The sequence below is a fragment of the Scatophagus argus genome, chromosome 9 (genome assembly GCF_020382885.2).
Source record: "Scatophagus argus isolate fScaArg1 chromosome 9, fScaArg1.pri, whole genome shotgun sequence".
Lineage (NCBI taxonomy): Eukaryota > Metazoa > Chordata > Actinopteri > Scatophagidae > Scatophagus > Scatophagus argus.
Window position 1 is genome coordinate 3,664,710 of NC_058501.1, and position 19,962 is coordinate 3,684,671.

General features: G+C 39.7%; 1 protein-coding gene across 3 annotated transcripts in view; it reads right to left on the bottom strand.

Annotated features, from left to right (window-relative positions):
* gask1a (golgi associated kinase 1A) overlaps positions 1-16,601 on the bottom strand; it is a 38,618-nt gene extending 22,017 nt beyond the window's left edge. For 2 of the 3 annotated variants that reach the window (XM_046400115.1, XM_046400114.1), the window contains exon 1: positions 15,999-16,599. In XM_046400115.1, the coding sequence (XP_046256071.1) occupies positions 15,999-16,001 (3 nt within the window). In that variant the 5' untranslated portion in view covers positions 16,002-16,599. Of the gene's footprint in view, positions 1-15,998 lie in introns of all 3 variants that reach the window. The other variant, XR_006844362.1, reaches the window with a different exon arrangement.
* Positions 16,602-19,962: the final 3,361 nt, after the last annotated feature.

Below are 19,962 nucleotides of genomic sequence, written 5' to 3' on the forward strand. Positions count from 1 at the left end.
AAACACTGTCCTGAACAATGACAGCAATAACAGCTATTGCTGAGTCAAATGTTAAACTTTTGTTAAATGTTCTTGTTGTTTTTACTTTTGTGTATTGTTGGCAGCTTCTTCTCTAACATTTTGTGTTAAATGGACATATGATATCGTCTCATATCAATCAAGGGCCACTAAACTGAATCAAAGTAAAATCGTACTGTGGCAGACTATGTGATATCAGCAAATATAGTATCACTGTCCAAATAATCCAAAAAAAAAAAAAAAAAAAAGGATAGGATCTATTCTGAAACTCTGAACATGTATACAGAAGAGACAAAACAAATTATGTGGTGTTGTTAACTGATAATTAAATACATTTTAGAAAGGATGTTTAACACCATATGAATGATAAGAAGTTGACATGAGGGCATCGGGGAGCTGTGAGCTGTTGTTACACACTGTAGTTAGAGGGAGCCTGTGGTAGATTGCTTTAATAGAGTCATCAAAGCTGCAATTATGTTTGAAATTTATGAGGTCAGAAGGTCTCTGTCTGCGCTAGCTTCAATTATCAGCTAGCAAACACACACACACACACACACACACACACACACACACACACACACACACACACACACACACACACACACACAGACAATCTCTGCTTGAGCAAAAAATATCTCTCCAACTGGATCAAAGAGGCTTCACAGGCTCGGAGAATAATCGGTTAACACAGTTTGGCTTAATTCAGTGTGAGAGACACTCAGTCCCCTGAGAGAGGGACGTCACGCGTGTGTTAACAGGCATCATCATTTCACTAACAGGCATGCTACACTGAGATGACGAAGACACAGTGTCTCGGTGTGGGCGTGTGAGCTTATCCATGTGTGTGACGGAGACAGAAAGAGACAGACATGTCCACAGTTAGAGCCCAGTCACATCTGCATTTATTACAGCAATATTTTGGCCTGAAATTAGTCCATTTCAGTTGAGCTGTCACATTTAGTGGATTTGGTTGCAGGGATGAAGTAAAGTTACACAGTGCTTTCGCACACAGTTCAAATTCGCTGACCTCTCACACTCAAACTGATCAGGTTGAACGACTGTAAACTGTTTTGACAGTTGTGACCTTAAAGGAAAGGAAGAGAAGCAGTCAGATCATAACCCTGCTTTTACGCTTTGCTCCCAGCAGCCTCCCAGTGAACACGGGCCTTTAAGACCAACAAGGGCCAGTTTGATGACATGAAGGGGACTCAGTGGACGATGGTCAGGTGGAGACAGGAGAGGTGCGAGTGGAGGACTGTTGGGCATCAGTCAGCGCCCATCTCTGGAGGCTTGAGGTCTACAATAGATCCTATCCTTACTATCTTTTCTTGAAGAGCACAAGGCAAGCAGGTTAGCATGCCAACTTCAGGAGATATCTCTGCACAGTTGACATTTTACTCAACCCAAACATGTCAGGAGACCACCAGAGACATTAGAAAAGCTTGTCAGGAAACCCTGAATACCTGTGTCATCCATCAAAATGGTGGACCCACTGACTAACCACCAATGCAGTCTCGCTTCTGGCATGACTAAGAATTTCCCCGCAGTTGTGGCCTTTGGTGCACACTAAGCCAAAGTTCTTCATATCTAAAAACTGAGTAAATGCTCTCCACAGTGGATAAATTAGGAAACACTGGGGTCCAGTGTGGATGAGGAAACTGCAGATTAGTCATTTTGAATGTCAATACAGCCAATCACGGCTTACAGAAATGCGAGTCATCAGTCTAGATGTTCATGTTATCTTTGTAGCACAGAATAGTGATTTGGCCATTTCAGAGTGGCTTCTTCCTCGGTGAACAGGAGGCAGTAAACAAATCTCTGTTTTGAACTTGTTCAGATGTCTGACAAAAGAAACAGAACAATATGTCGCTGAGAACAACTAAATTGTGTCTTTGGCTATACTACATATATTATATTACACAATATACGTGGTGATGGAGCCTACCAGGAGTTTTAGCCAACTGAAACTCAGTGGAGTAACTTGGAAAACAATTTTGCTGTTAAGAGGGCGAAGAGGAGATTTAACTGATTTAACATTTCCAAATGTTGTGTTTTTTTTTTTTTCATTTCAGTGTGAATCAAACATTTCAGACTTCACCTAAACACGTAAGTGAGATTGAAAGTTGACTTCACAGATTTATCAGGAAAAAAAGAGAATGCGAAAACTCGGAGAAAAGAAGGAAATGCACAGTATGTACGGTATGTTGTTTTTCTTAAAATTAAAAAAAAGGCTTGTATTCCATTTACTTTGTCTCAACCAACAGGAAAAGAAATACTATTTTTTCAGATTGTTGAAAAGACAATGAAAAAGAAGGAAAGAATGAAAAAATGAAAAGCAAAGGAGGGCAAAAGCACATCGAAACAACTAAGCAGCTTCAGGATGCAGAGGGAGAGAAGGACTGTGTGTGTGTGTGTGTGTGTGTGTGTGTGTGTGTGTGTGCGTGTGTGTGTCTCAGCTGTCAACACTAGCCTGTCAGCTGAGAGCAAACCTTAATCAAACCAGTCAGATCCTCTCTCTCTCTCTCTCTCTCTCTCACACACACACACACACACACAGAGAGAAGAGCACAGGATGCAAGGATGTAACAAAGATAAAAGAAATGCAAAAGCAATGTAACAAAAGCAAACTGATGTACCAAGATGTAGAATTCATTCAGCAACTGCTCAATTCCTGTTCTGCTTCAGTCTGAAGATGACGACAACACATGAAAGAGGAAAAATAAATGAGCTGAGCTATCCAGAGAGATCGCTGTCTGATACCATTCAATATTTCTACATGGAACATAACAAGAGCACTGCAGCCATAGGAAGAGGAGACGAGGATGAAAGATTTTGTCTTACTTAATTTTAGAATGACTGTATTTTCAATTTCAGCTTTGCAGTACAGAAGGCGAAGGCAGTACCTGTGCTGCAGGGTTTAAGTTAATTGAAGCAGAAGACTTAAAGGGAAGAAAACGGAATAAAAAAAGGTAGAATAATGTCAGTTAGTTGTGGGCTCCAACTCAAGCCCGTTTTTTTAATCTTATGTTGATGGCAAACTGGCACCATTAAAAGTATCCTGAATCAGCTGTTGTCATTTCCTGTTTGCTGTGCATCCTTGAATGAACAGAAAACTGCATCATTTTCATACTTGTCTCTGACTTCTAATTGGTGGGTGTGAATTCATGATGGATATGATGTCATCGCAAAGTGTAAGTCACACTGAATCTAAAAATGTCCTTGTGTCGGTGCGTTCACATTTTGACACATATGTAAATTACTGCTCACTCAGCGTGATACCAACAAATGGGGTATGAATAACGTTCCAATGTATTCAGTCATGCGTCATCACATTTTTTTATCACATTTTTTGCATGTAATTTCACAAACTATATACTGTGCAGAGAAGGAATGTCACATATAGAGCTATAGATCTATGCAGTTGCTGTGTGATTCCATAAAGTAGTAGTTCAAAGGTCAAAGCACCATTCAAAAAAAATCCCAAATAATTTGCACTGAACTGCCATTTTGATCCACCTTAACATTCACTTTTACGCCATGCATGCAGTGATTGGTGTGACAGGCACAATGCATCCCAAGGTCAGACTGTAAATAGATTTTGAAATTGGAGCGATAAAATTCAAGCATAAATACAAGATATTAATATATGTAAGGTGCTGAGAAGAAAGGGAGCAGGTCTGCAATAATTTAATAGACCAAGGGCTAACATGGCCGAAGCAGATGGATATATCAATAGTCTGTAGAAAAACTGAAGTACCATGAACCAATATGACAAAAGCACGCAGTCAAAGGAGTGAACGGTCACACAGCTGGAAATGATGCATGTAAGCACTTAAATGTGCAGACAAGCAAATGCGGTATTCAGATGGTATGAAAACATTCAGTATGGACTCCATCCTGTATGTGCTCCTAGATATCACCATGTACACTGATTTTTATTTCAGTGCCGTCAGTCAATACTGTCCTGTGAATAAGAGTCCACCTAATGACTTCTACAGTGACCCTTCTAAAGAAAGAAACGTTACTCTGCTCTTCCTGTACAGTGAAACGTGAGCAGTCCTCTGTCCTGCTCTCAAGTCAGCAACTTTCTCTTCTCAAAAGCATCTGTCGGATGCAACTGACAGCATCAAATTACAAAGGTGAAATCTGTCATGGATTAAATTCAGTGAGGGATGTTCTTCACGAGAAAGGCTAAACATATCTAATGACGAGAAATCTTTGGAAATGGATTACGTCTTCTAAAAGTGGTACATTTTTCTACAGGTATTACTTTTCACCATATTAACATACTATTTTATTTACTGTTTGTGAAAAAATTGGAATGGCATTAGTTTTGTTCATAAATCAAACAACTGGACAAATTTGCCTTGACCTAATGATGACAGAAGTCATTTGACACCTTTCGTGTCGCGGGCATAATCACATTTTGTCATGCAGTGAGACTGAGTATTCTACTAACTTCGCCATGGACATAATAGTTTTCATTCAACAACAACTCCAATATGCATTTAGCGTCCACCGAAGAAGCCATCTGGCAGCAGCAACAGCTCCTATGGAGCTCAGAGGACAGTGGCCAGCCAAACTGCCTTCATCAGGCTGACTTAAAGCAGACATTTACCAAGTCAAAATATTTTTTGTTCCAAGGCAAAAAATCTGCAGTGTTTGCTTTTATTTACCCACCATAGGGAGTAGGGGGAATGTGCTGCTCACTCACAGCCTATGGTAAATAAGCTAAATATATATATATATATATATATATATATATATATATATATATATATATATATATATATATATGATATATGTACATGAACACTGAAAATGATGCAGGAAGTGTTGCGTGATCAACCATAAATCAAGTCCATAGTTAATGTTCCCGTTAATGTATGTAGCAAATTTCATGGCAATCTAAACAACAACAGTTGTTAAGATATTTCAGTCTGGATCAAAACAGTTGACCAACCAACAAACTGTCTGACAGATGAACATTACTTCCCCAAGAGTCATGCTTGCTAGTGTGGCTGAAAAAGTGTGGGCCAAGCTGGTAAACACTCATGTCAGTGTGTGAGCATTTCATACCGTCAAGTTTCATCACCACAGACACACTTTGAAATATCACTGTATTATTTTAGGCTATGTTGCCCATCCCTAATTTGTCTCCAGCCTAAAATGACCCAAATGATGTCATCGGGGATTAACTTTCACAGACGACAGTATATGACTGTTTTCTTCCAGGTACTTCTCATGGGTGAAAACTAATCCTCAAGTAATGAAGAGCCCTTAGGATACTAAGAACCTGTTTCCTTGAACTCCACTATCCTGTGGTTAGCTGTGACCCTGATAATGAGAAAGCTGAGGATGAAACCTGGAACATCTGCTGGGACAATGAGACTGGGAGAGACACATACCTCCTCCTCCTTTGGTCTTTCCTTTGACTTCTATTAGCACAGCTTTCATGGTAGCAGGCAGGGTATGCTTACGTTAATTCAAAAGAAGTTCTCGTGGGTCAGACATAAGTTTTGTGATTGTGATATTGATGACAATAAGCCTTTGGTGGGGGTCCCACAGATACATACTAAATCCATTACTGTCAGTCATCAGCTATGAATAATGATGAAGACTTTCGTAATCTTCTTCGACATGCACCCATGCAAGTTTATCAATTATGACAGTGCTGTCAGCTACTCAGCATCGTTCAGCTCATTTTTTCAGAGCTTTACTGTTTGGTTCAGTCTTACTGCTCTTAGGAGAGCATCCAGTGGGTGAACATAGTGGAGCATTTCACAGCTAAAGAGACAGACAGTGTAACATAGCTAAACAGATGATTGGATTTTATCAATTTATTGTAGATTTATTTGTACATTTGTAAATTTATAAAGTGGTCAGAAACAGCTCTGAATAACACAAAGCTACTGACAAAGTTGCCATAATAATACTACTATTACTAATATTAATAATAATAATAATAATATGTTAATGTTGTTTTCATCAACTTCTTGAGTTGTCACCATCTGACAAAAAATGAATCAATGTGAGTTTAAATAAATACTATAACAAAAATGATATTTTAAGTGGTATTCAAGTAAGCCTGTGCAGCACAGGAACTTTTACTGTGAAGCAGAAGCAGCGTGTGATGTAACATACTTGATATATCTTTTCCGAGGACAGTGAAAGAATGACTTGCCATATCCTGTATCTGTTTGACTGATATTCTTACACGAACCCTAAACAACCATCAGTTTTCATGCCTGAACCTAACCAACCCAAGCAACAAAGACAACAAGCACGACTCAACCAAAGGCAGAGGCAAAACTGGCATATTGTCCATGCTTATAGAGTCAGGGTGTGGAAGGATAATTGATAATTGATTGACTTTTTCCTTGATGAAAAGAAAAGTTTGGTTAAAACTGAATGCTAGTTTCTTTATAACAAACTGAAACATTACCATATGAGCACACAGTGAAGACTGTGTGAATAAGAAATAAAGACATACAGACATGTCCTTTGTGGTGGCAGCTGTCATCCATTGTCTTATGCCAATGTCTGTGCGTGTGTGTGCGTGTGTCTAGTCTGTCTGTATGGTGACCTGCCTGCCATCATATGTCAGATGAGAAGCTGATGTGTGACAGTGGGCAATCTGGCAATCTGCTGACAGCCATTCAGTTGGCCAACTGAAGTACTCTGATGTGCTCAACAGGGGTGGCGCTGGTGTGTGTGTGTGTGTGTGTTGCATACTCTGTAATTTGAATATTTGCCAGCATACATACAACATTTGCTAGTATGTGTAAGTGCATGAGTGACAGCAGCAGTGAGCCTAGGATTATTGATCCCTTTATAGTGACTCACTAGTCCTGTAAACACCTCACCTCACTGTCGGCACTATGCCTCAGAGTGAACAATATAGAGATTAACATACTTTTCTCAAAAGCAACTAAATACTGAGAGTCCTGTTTGTAAAAAAACATGTTTCAACCTGGACTCTGTACTGGCATAAAATGGCATGAGATCACTGCCAGTGGCTCACAACAGTCCCAGTACTAATGGCCACCATTAAATAATGATGAAGGCAATGGATTACTTCATATGCCTTTAAAAACGATATGAAAGGAGGATCATGTGACAGGAGTTTAAGTCAACAAGAGGCTCAACACATCAAAACAGAAGCAGACACAAAACCTCTCAAGACCAAGCAGATTCGAGATTTAAACAGCACCGAGGAAATGGATCTTACACTGGTGCTTAACAAGACAGGAATTTTTAATAAAAAAAAAAAACAAAACAAAAAAAACTCTACATTAGCATGTCTGTGCTTGAAAGATACTAGATACGCCAGTAGAAAATGAACAAATGATTCTAAAGTCACACTTAATGTGTCTAGCAGTCAGGGCTAATCAGAAGCCCTGGACTTTGTCAACAATTATAGATGTTTATTTATGTCAAACAGCACCCTGTCCAACAGTTCCCAATATTAAACACAATGTCAGATTGAAAACATGAACACTTCACTGTGATTATCAGGACATAAAACAATTACATATAATATCTGGGAAGTCTATCTCCAAGTCTTGCACAATTACTACTAAAGTTCAAACACTACATTCACCCAAGAAAAATATTATTGTAATACTAGAACCTGAAGTCACCACTATGAAATCTGGATTTAAGATAACAAACCTGCACACAGTAGAGAAAAAGGGAAAATCTGATGGTAGATCAGTTTTTTATTTATTAATATTACTGTTCTTTTTTTTAGTGTCTGCACTTTTGACACCATATAATGTAGATATTATCTTGTTTTAAACATGGGGTGATGAATAACCATTGATACTTCCATACTTCATACTTCCATACATAACAATCCTACTATGTATAGAACTATTTAAGAGGGTACTTATGTGAACTATCGTTGGAAAGCAAAGATTCTTGTGATTTGACATTTCATAACACAATCACAACAGCAGGCACAATCAATGTGACCATATGCATTTTGATGGGCTATGGACATTTTGATGTGCTCTGGAACACCACAACAAGGAAATAATGTAAAAAAGCTTGCTGTATGCTTCTTTTTATAAAGACTGTTTTTCCACTACAGCACTTGTTTTGGACTTTTATATGCACAAAGTTTAGATTTAAGGCAATAAAACACTATAATGTGTTCATGCTTTAGTTACTTAAATGGGTACTTTGGGGTCTCCAAATGGCAGATTTTTGGGAAAACGCCTGGACATACCCTTTAAAAAACATGTGAAATACTGATTTCATGTGGTATTTGTATTTGAACTTGGACTGGGTAAGGCAAAATGCTGTGGTCCAATTGTGTTTTCCAGCTAACAAGTCCCAGCTGTAGGTCATCTGCAGGTCTCCGTTTTCAAAAAAAATGTCCAGGCAAAAATAAAAACCTATTCAGTGTGTTCACACTTCTGTAAGTCAATGCTAGTAGCACTTAAAGTGATTCTGACTGATCCTGAATAACCTTTCAAAAGAGATCAAAACCAATCCTCTACTCCAGAGGGTTCAAGAACAGTTTTCGATTTAGTTTGGGTATGCCTTGGATAGATATTATGTTTTACACAAATTTACAGGAATGGGAAAGGATCATCCATAAGAAACCAGCCAGCCTTTGAAAATACCATCAGTGTAAGCAGATATCAAGTCTTTGGAGCTGTGCTAGAAACCCATGCACATATAAGCTTGAATATTTTTTTGCAAACCGAGCATGACATGGTAATTATTTTAAAGTTTGTCTTACTCCTTTATTTCTTTGGAGGAAGATTTCTAAGTTATTTCTAAACATGTCTACTTTGTGAAAAAAAAAGTTCATCTGAGTCACTTTCCACTGCCCTTGACTGTTTCCCATTTTCCAAAAGCTACCTCATAATAAAATATGTATCGAAGGCAGCCACAAAGCATCTCCTTCTGTTCAGAGTGCCAAACCAATCTCACCTTGAAATGAAGGGGCTTTGTTAAAAAGCTTTATTGCGAGTGAACGGACTTGATGTTTGTTTTCCCTTTGGCAAAGGAATGAAAGGTTGCAGTGCTTTATGTTCCTCATCCCTGTGTGTAGAATGAAGCCCAGACATCAGATCACAGCTCTGAAAGTAATTACTTCGTGGCACAAAATTCCTTGCTCCATATGGTTGAGATGGGAGTGCACATGTGGTTGAATCTGTTCCCCACTGCACATTCCATTCTCATAAGACAAAAAGGTGCAGCATAAGAGGGAGAATTTGCTGAGAAAAATGAAAGCCAAAAGATAACAAGAGTGATTAATAACAATATCTTATCAATTGCTGACACACAAGAAACATATTAAATTTGGGCAGTGAGCAAATCACATTCACGTAACCAAAGTTACTCAATTACACAACACTTATTCAAGCCCGAATGTTGTCTTATTCTTCTGGTTACACAGAGAAACCTTATCAAGGCTACATACATTCAGTTCTTCAAACAGGAAAACTAGCAGACTCCTAGAAATCCAACTTCTGTAGTTGTCAGTCCCTCTCCTGAGCTTAAAGTATTAAATTTTAAAGGGTCAGTGGCTGTGGAGGTCACCACTGCTGCTTTATTGGGTTTTGGAACTTCTACCATTGCAGAACTACTAACTGTCCATGCCATTCAGTGTATTTGTAGCTCTGTTTTCACAGCCAAATTCCTACAGGCCTTCTGTGAATAACACCTTACCTGCAGCTGACTGTTTCTTAAAGAAAATAGTGATATTGGAGACTGTGGGTTACTTAAAAATTGGGTATGGTTTGCCCATGTAGAGTAATATTCGGCAAGCAACTGACATGTTTCAGCTTACCACTGACACCCAACAGCAGGGAGAGTTCAAATCAGTCATGGTTACCGAGAGGTCAGTCTTACATTATTCATGCTTTTGATATTAATTCAAATGGCTGGGATATCTTTAACAATAATTTGCAGCAATTTGAGAAGGTTTTAGACTACAGCAGACAGAAAACTTGAACAAGATCACACTGTATGTAAAAGGAGGCAAAATGCCAACATTTAGCAGCTTTCTGAACAAACTATTTCAACTGATTTCACCGTTTATACCAAACGTCTGAAAGAAAATAGCTTTATAGCTAATGTCAGATTTAACAAATAAATTCAACAGTAGCCAATACAGGTTACTTCTTTGTCAGCAGCAGAGAAACTCCCCAAACTCGCGGGGTGGGTAAGGAAGATGCGACCTCAGCATTCTCAGCCATGCTTCTGACAAATAAAAAAAACTTAAGGCTTAACTTAACTTAAAGCTTATAAATTTTACTTCAATTTTTGATTCCACCCCCCACATCCAAAACAACAATTAAACAGGGAATATGCGAAGAGATTATGTTTGTGATTCTGTGCATTATCCGGAGAGGTGTTCTGTGATACTGTAGTACATTAACTCAGTATCTCTAACCCATAGCTACCACAGCCAATACTGCCTCTTTTGGATCCATCTTTTTAACTTTATAGCACTGGCTGCAGTTTATTTTGACAACTCATTCTGTGGCATGCGACTCTCAAACTTGAACATTTTGGCACAAAGGTGGCAGTGGACAAGAGATGTTCAAAACGGAAATGGTTTCCTCCTATGGGAACTATAAATGTGCTCTGTAAATTTCATAGCAATGTGGCCTGTGGCATTTCATATTTCTTGAGTGCAAGAATAAAATTAGAATTGATGGTGGCACCACAGAAAAAAATGAAAACATCATTGCTGACCACGTCTGCTAAGCAATTTCGGAGGGGTAACTACAATTTGGCCAGTATTGTCAGGATAAATTGTTCTGTGCCAAAGTTTTGTGCAGATAGACAGACAGACATAGGCCTCACCACTAGCAAGGCAGACCACAAACAACGTTGCATGACAAAGATCAGCCATTTACTGGAGCTGCGATGTGTAAAAATACGCATGTCGTATGTTCCCAACAATTCATAATGTTTTCAGTTCATTTTTCAGCATTTAGAGTGCAGATTGTAAAGAGCCTGACTGCTCTTGGCACCTTTCCCTCTCCTCCCTTGAGTCTCTTCCCACATTTTCAATTTCTGCTCTCATTCGTCGGCTCTGACTTTGTACTTCACTGTCATGCCACCACCTGCAGATACAACCCTTACATATGTAACTTTTATGGCGTGGCAACCAACCTGGTTGTTTCATTTTTACAAACAAGCTGTGGGGTAATCTGCCTGCACATGCACACACACACACACACACACACACACACACACACACACACACACACACACACACACACAAGCTGGGAGACAGAGATACTGCAGACAAGAAAGAAAAAGTGTAATATTCTTGCTCAGAAATATTTTTCACAAGGCTACCTCTCCCTGTCTAACTGCTCTGAGGAGATGGCAACACAACCCATCAGGCATCATAAAACAAATGGCTTTTAGCACTGAGCTGTTATTACACCTCCACTATAACGACCAGTGCTGACTATAAACACCTCTGTGTTACCATACTTATTCCAGTCTTTATGTGTCATTCTGTTTATTCCCTGTTAACACCCCCATCTTTACCTTGTCCTTACCTCTGCCTGTCTTTCTCTTTCACCACCCACTGCTGGTTTACTTAAACAACAAGTCACACTGCACATCATGACTGCTCAACGGCACACGAGCCACCTCCACTCAGAGACGAGCGGCAGATGGCTGTATGGACAGTGTCCCTCTCGGAGTTGTACTCGCAGATTGAGTGGGAGGCAAAGTGCCTCTGAAGTCGCTTTCACTGCAGTGAAATTTCTACTTCTGTTCTCTGGTTTTTATTACAAAGCCAACTCCACAAAGCTTCAGACAGCAGCAACTCACTCATGCCAGAGGTCGTAAGACAGCATGGGTTTGCGTCTTCCCACTGACTGCTGCTTTTGTAAATGTGCTTACTCTTTTATTCATTCTATTACTGGTTTATTTGCTTCCATATATCATAAACAATAAGGCCAGCAGAATATCGGCCTACACAGGGCTTATATGCCTTTGATGAAATGTCTTTGTGGGTCAACCAAGTAAATCACTGGGAGTTGAAAGTTTATTTTCCCTAGCTTGATGACATACTTCTTTTTGTAAATTGGCTAAATGAACAGTTTACACATAGCCTCTAATAATATCCTTTCTCCTGCTTAACTCTACACTACAAAACCTTGATTAGAGAACCAAATGTTTTTTCTGATTATTTGCTGGTAGAAAAAGCTCGACACTCAAAAGCACAATGTCGTGACATGATACAAATTTGGCAACTAAAGTATGTTTTTAGCATTTCACAACATTTTGACCTCATAATGACCTACTATGATACATAAGACAAAGGGAGACTGCTGATTGCTAAAACAAGTGTTAAGAAACACTCCTGCACGGGCTCTACTTATTTAATCTTTGCCATGGAAGCTGCCAGCAGGAAAAGGCGCTACACATTGGACTGGGATATTTTATCAAGGATTAAACCCAGTGGAATATAATAGGAAATGCATTTACATGAAATAAGGTGTTTAGAGTAATGTCCACCCACATGTTTTAAACCCACACAGACCAACAAACCTAATATGTCCATATTGGTAAAGCCTCTCTCTATCTAATGCTATATGGACACAAGGTCTTTCATGACTCTGGCTAATTAGAACAGGTTAAAGCTGAGGTTAAATCTGAGTGGAGTTTTATGAATTACATGATGCATAAACCAAAAATGGACCAGAAAGGATGTTAACGGATTAATCTGTTCCACCCTCGTCCCTAGATGTGGCCTGGATGATCTCATAGCATGCTGACTGCAACACATTCTGTGCGCATTTCCTGTAGACCTACAAGCACATATTAATACCAGGTGTAAATGAGGTCTTATAGAAACAGACATGGCAAACAGGTTATTGCTGCATCAGTGCATTTACATGCAAAACTTACTCAGGGAGACTGGGCGACACAGCTAACCATAAAATGCATTTCCATGCACTGCTGTAATCCCCCCTGCCCACTGTCATGCACTACAACCTCTTTGGAAGTATGGCTTTCTTATTTTAACTGTAGAAGTAATCCAAGGCTGTACCTCTGACTCGACAGAGCGGACAGCTGACAGAACTAATGTGTCTGAACTGAACAAATACTCAAATGTAGCCTCTAACCTGGGTCATGGTAAACCAGGCTCAGTACATATAAAGACACCGACTGCATTGATATGACAAATATGGTCATATTTCACGTCGTAATTTTAAGCTAATTATAAGGACTGCAATCCATTTAGATCAAACAGGTTTTTTATTCACTGTGTATGCTGGCTCAAGCTTCGTGTAGTCTTTTCTGATGTATAGGGACTACAAGTCATGCTGAGCCTGTCACTTGTTGCTGATTGTAATGCTTTTCGTATCAGATCACAAAGCAGCAACAGACTACGATACTGCTGCCAATTAAGATACTAAAGATACTTGCTGGTCAGCTCATGAATGATTAAATACAAGGGTCATGGTTTTGAGATAAATTTGTTTTAAGTTTCCCCTCTAGTCATTGGGCAGAACACTGCACATTTTCAGCTGACAGAAGCTGCGATTTCATGGGTAATTCACAATGCAACAGAGCAACAAATGTTCTGCCCTCCTGGGTGTGTGTGTGTGTGTGTGTGTGTGTCAGCATGGGTGGGTGGGAGAATACATACATACATACATACATACAGGCTATGAGTGGGTAAACATCTGGCACCAGAGTGATGCCTTGGCAAAACTGTTAATTATTGTCAGAAACCTGAGTTTGTAATGAGGCAGATATTTCCTGTAATTTAAAATTGTGTGGTTTGTCCAGGTATCAAGTATATGTGTGTGTGGTACTCAATTAAGTTCCCTTGGCAGGACGATCGAAAAGATAATACTTGGACAGTGGAGTTCATGACTGTTTCAGAGTGAGTGCAGAGTGCTCTCTCTCTCTCTCTCTCTCTGTGTGTGTGTGTGTGTGTGAGAGAGAGAGAGAGAGAGAGAGAGACAGAAACCTGTTTACACAGTCACATTGTGAGGACCAGTCTTACTTAAGGGGACAAACTGCAAGTCCCCACAATGTAAATAGACTGACTTAACCTAACTGAGAGTTAGGTTAAAGTAAGGGTTAGGATTAAGAATGTTTGTTTAATGTTTTTGTTATGGTTAGGTGGTGGTTAAGCCTCAAGGAAATGAATGGGAGTCTATGTAATGTCCCCAAAAGTGAAGGAGACAAGTGTGTGTGTGTGTGTGTGTGTGTGTGTGTGTGTGTGTGTGTGTGTGTGTGTGTGAGAGAGAGAGAGAGAGAGATAGAGAGACAGGGAAAACAGAACGATTGGTTGACTCAGCCCGGAGCTACAAACCACACTTCTCAATTTCAAAAGGGCACGCTCACCTGAAAAAGGCTCTATCGCTCCAGTCAGTTAAAGCATGTCTAGCCTCTACTTTTCTGTCTCTGTCCACACACAGACATGGACCAAAGAAACAGCAAAGCACAGCTGAGAACACAATGAGCAGCAGCAGGGCAGCAGTCCCTCGTGTTTAACATACAAAGACTGACTGACTATATTGTTGGTCTGCAGGGCTCTGTGTACCCAGCACCGAATTCCAATGTGGGAACCAGTCAGACCTCAGCTCTGCAGAGGACTGGACAGCTATGCTTCCAACAAATCAAGCCAGCAATGAATGCAGCTCTATTAAAAAGCAACACTGATACGTCTACATTTGGGTCCATCTGCCACCTTCACTGAATTTAATGTGCACCAACAACCAACTTATTTGTATGCCCTGCATTTCCAATACATTCCTTCAGTAGGAACAAAAGTAGAAGGAGAGGCTGTAGTCAGAAATGTCCTAAATAGATAAATATGAGAAGAGAAGAAAACAGAACAATGAGCAAAGAGTTTCTTTCTTGGTTTCCATGTGGCAGTTCAAACCAGGAGCCTCAGCATATGCAGCTTGTCTGCATATGGAACCAATTTGAAACGTGAGACTTTAGGGACAGCTTGAAAGACAGACGATCAACCGACAGCAGATAGGAAAACGCTGTTTTTACTTGGCAAGCAAGCATTTCTCAAAGTTTATCTCTTTACAAAAACTTGGCAGAACGCATCTGTCAGGCGACACAGCGATTTGTGTACCTACAGAAATATACTGTACCATTATGTTACCATTATGTGATCTGTCTTTTCCTCTACTTACATTTTACATCTGAAATGACTAAACTCCACAGATACGATACACAGAGTGAAAGATAATATGAGCTTGAACTTTCCATCACTTTATATGTCAATTGTCAACTAATCAATTGCTCCTTTGGTCTGTAAAGTCTTGTTCAAAATGTTTCTGACCAACAGTCTAAAAAAAGCCCAGAGTTCCAAAGATTTCCAATGTTTAAAATTGAAAGCTCCAACTAGAAAATGTTTTAATTTTAAAAATTCAATGATTAATCAAATTTCTAATCACTAGCAGCTTCCTCCAATCAACAAACCGATTAGTGGACTCTTCCTTTCAGCTCTAACTCAGAGCTGTATTGTTCAGCTGTGGAATGTCCTTTTTTTTCTAAAGCAACACACCAAATGCCTTGAACAGCTGTACTCTGTCCAGGTTTATTAGCTGATTCAGCGTTGACTGATTTTGTATATTTTGGCTTTTAAGAAGGTGCAAGAGACTTTTAGCAAAAGTCCCAAGTTTAAGTCCCAGTGTATGATTCTGAATGAAGAATGGTGTAAATTTACATTGTTGTGAAGGCACTAAAGGAGACTGCTCTTTTGCAGGCAATATTCTTTGTACCTTTGGCTATTAAACCTACCATGCAGGCTTAATTTCGACATAAACACTGAAAGAAAATAAAGCTAAAATTCACACCGAGAACAACTGATTGCCTTCAGGGGTTTGACTCAGAACTGAACTCGCATCAACAGGTCCACAATCTGCCTACTCAGCAGACAGCTGAGCCCAAATTTCTCGGGGTTTCAAAGTTCCGTCTTGTTTCAGACTGTAGGGAAGCGTTAGCAGTCTTACCATGATTCACATTCCCGGTCGAGTGCAGTCCACTGAAGTCTCTTTAAAGTCATTTATCGCAAACACATCCCGTGGGCTTGCAAGCTGATGAATCTCCACACGAACACTGGACAGCCGGTGGTCCTGAAGATGCAGCAGCGCGGTAACTTGGCTAAAGAAAAATGTTCAACAGTTGGCTAAACACAAGCTGCTGCTTTAAAAAGGTACCTATGCTGCACAGGTGACCCCCTCATACGGTCATTTTCTTCGTCACAGTGATCGACAGGCCGCCTCGAGCCCGGCCGCCCCTCTCTGGGGAACGCGCAGCTCCACGCGAGCGTCTGGGAAAGTTGGTTTCAAAGTAAAAGCCCCTGTGTTTAAGGAGGACCGCAGCCTGCTCGGAGCGAAATATGAGAAGTCTTCTTCCGCTACATAATAACGTTTCTACCCTCTACTCTAACAACTCAATTCGTATCAAAGAAGTGGTGTGCTGGGAAAGTTTATTTGACTAAAATAAAGGCTACTTTAAAAAATAACGTCACGTGCAGTTATCAAAGTCCTGAGAAACTTTGACGCCTCCAAGACAAACCGAGAGTCATTACCAACAACCGTCACATATGTTCAGACCTCTACTGGTGACTAGACGTTTATGCATTCACATCCATCACATGAAGAACAGGTAGACGTGCACATTGAGCAGGCATTTGTGATGATATTTGCATATATGACATGCAGCACATACATTGCGTTTGCATAGGTAGACGTCAGAGGCTGTAAGCGCCAGTGTTGCTCTGCTCTCCGTGATCATAGCCTTTAATTAGGGTCCACACCAGCGAGAGTGTCATCATTGCTGTCATAATGGTGACAACTGAGCATTTTCTTCATCGTGAGGAAGAGGTTGTAGACTGACGGTGGCACACTCTCCTGCTGTCCTTATTTGATAAGCTGTTGACAAGAGCTCAATAATTCGTTTACTTCTATCTTAGGCCACAGATTTATCAGCCTTGTATAGAATACATTTATATTTTTATTTCTTTTCAGAAACATCTGGCAGGTGAAATTGAACCTTATGGTGGGCCAACAGGGCATCCCTGCCATAGACAGCATAATTGTGTCACATAATTGTGTAAAAGTGGAAGGAGCTTCCAGGTCTGAAGAGAGAAGTCTGACTGTGAGAAATTGATGCTACTTCTCTCAATTTATTACCTCAGTAACAAGTTTCCTAATGAGTTTCCAGTCTCAGTCGCCAGTCATCTTCAGCATGATGTTCATTTTTAAAATTATGGTCCCATTTAGGGTAAAATAGATGATAATGCACATTATGCTTTAGGGTGTGGCTACCTAGTAATTTACAAGCCCACAGTGTCCTCAGGTTCTCAGCCATGATGTGTTGAAGTTTTGAGGCTTCAGAACAGCAGTCCACAAACCAAAACATGATGTCATGGTGGGTTTGTCCTGGTGGCCACTGAGCCTTTGATGGTGAAAGAATTGCATGCATTCATATGCATACATAGACACTCGACAGTTAGTGTGAGTCAGTCAGTGTGATGAGTAAGTCTGAGGCAAACATCAAGTATGATCTCAGCAAAGTATAAAAAATACTGTGCATTTTTTGTTTTATACTGATATTGTAACAGACTGCATAAAATGTCACGAGTGTCACTGTGTTAAGAGGTGGGAGTTCAGCTGGGTAAAAATGACTGTTATTGTAGAAATAATGTTTATTGCAAGTACCGATTTCCCAGATGCCAGTGAACATGTTTATGCTCAGAAGCTGTAAAACCTGCGACAGTGATTTGCATGTGATAGCAGACCTGTGATTATCAGAGAGTAAAGAGCGAATGGCTGTTGTTGTTCCTGCTGCTTTGGGAAGCAGCAGCTAGGAGTTATTTTTGTTGCTGAGAACAAGGTGTTAGGCAAGAGCTGGGCTGGTTAACGTGAGGAGAATTTACTGAAATACACGTCACTGCTTTGCACATATCACTAATTGTCATCTTGGCAGTGTTTGAACCAGCCTGAGTCATAGGTTTGTTTTAAATACATACTTTTAATATCCCTTTAATACTGTCACAAAAGAGCTCATTTCAGGCATATATTTATTTCATTATTTGTAAAAATCGGCTGTTATGAATTTGGACCCCTGCCTCTCTAACATCCTCTGCATGTCTCTGTCCCATGCATGACCTTTTTTTTCCGAGTCCTTTTAATTTTCTTTTTTATTTAGCGTTATCTTAGTTAACCTGACAGCATATTTTTCTGTCAACTATCAGCTGTTAGAAGCAACCTTTTGTTAACTTTGTTGTTTAAAATTAATTAAAATTAATTTGTTTGATTAAAATCCTTTCATTTGGATTATGTGTGCTTCTTTTTATTCTATTTTAATTCCCTCTATCCCACTACAATCTATAGCTAGGAATAGCCCAGGGATTCTTAAAATTTTATGTACTAATTTCATTCATTGACAATAAATGAAAAAATAATCACCAGGACCAGACAATTAAGGTTTCTTATAAGAATGACCACTGAGGTTGTGGCCAGTACAAAGTCTTGTAGAAGGTTTAGGGTGCCCTCTTGTGTTCAACCAGGCTTTTCTATGCCTGTGTGCATGACCACACAGGCATAGTTTTAGGCATTGTTCTAATTATATAATCTATCAAAGATTAGAATATCATAATACCAGGAACAAGCAGAGATTTGATAGAGTTCTAAACAGGTTTTGTATATTTTGTTCACTCATTAAGGAAATGTTAAAAGAATGAAGATGTCTGTTTGCACAGTAAATCCATGTGATTTTTGAATGCTTTTTTGATGCTTTCCACTGACCCATAACGTGGTGCACAAAGAATATACAGGGTCTACTAATAATGTGAAAGCCCATTTCTGCCAGTACAAGAAAAAAAACATTGATAAAAATGTGGAGAATGTCAAAAATAAACGTAAATGTTAAATGTAAGCAGGACTAATTCAACACAAATATTTCATGAAATTCAATCAGAAATGTAGAAAGCGGAAGTTCTTCTTTTGCTTTTTAAAGTCAAAATTGATTCTTTGAGTACTAACTGAAAAGTAGCGCACTCACAAATTTGGCACCTATTTCTGTTGTATGGGAAAAAAACCCTCAGTTTGCTGTCAGCTGTGTTGAAGAACAATTGCCTGTAGGTGGCAGTGTTGGTATGTTTTGGAAATAAAGAAAAAAAAAAACCCAAACCCCTCTGAACGCATCACGTGTCTGTGTTTTGGTGGTGGTTCTGTTAGGACTAAACATTGATAAAATCCAGATCCAAGAATATAAAGTAACTAAAAAGGGGCAACTAAAGACAGACAGCAGCCACCTGTGGCTCCATGCACCTACGTGTTGCTGCTCAACATATACTTTAAAAACATTTCGATAAAATTGTGTAGCATAACACGAGAAGTTTCTCTGTGTGTAGCAAAACTGGTGACTGTTAAAAACAACAAACAAAAATGACTTAATGAAGAATGCAGGAAGTTAACAGTTCGCATAGTGGCTGCTGTCTTTTTGTACAGTGGTGTGTGCGTGTGCGTGTGTGTGTGTGTGTGTGCGTGTGTGTGCGTGTGTGTGCGTGCATGCGTGTGTCTGAGAAACAATGTGATAACACAAAACTGGGCTGATCTTGCTCATCTGTTCTCTGACCTTTCCGCCACTCTCCTGCCTCACCACCTACTCACACATTTCTGCTGTTCAGAGCTACTGTCCCACTGTACAATCAGCTGCTTCATCTGACACCGCTGACCTTTGACCCCTCACCATGACCTCTCAGCCACGCGACCCCCACGGCTCACACTGTGTGACATTTAAGCTCAAGAATCAAAAAGCCAATAAAAGGAAGCAGTGTGTGAGTGTGTGTGGAAAACACAAGTGGGGATTTTTGTTCAGCAGAGAGCAACAAAGTATTTGAGTGCGTGCATGTACAGTACAGCACATATGTGTGCTCATTTGTACTGCATTATTCATTCTGTGAGA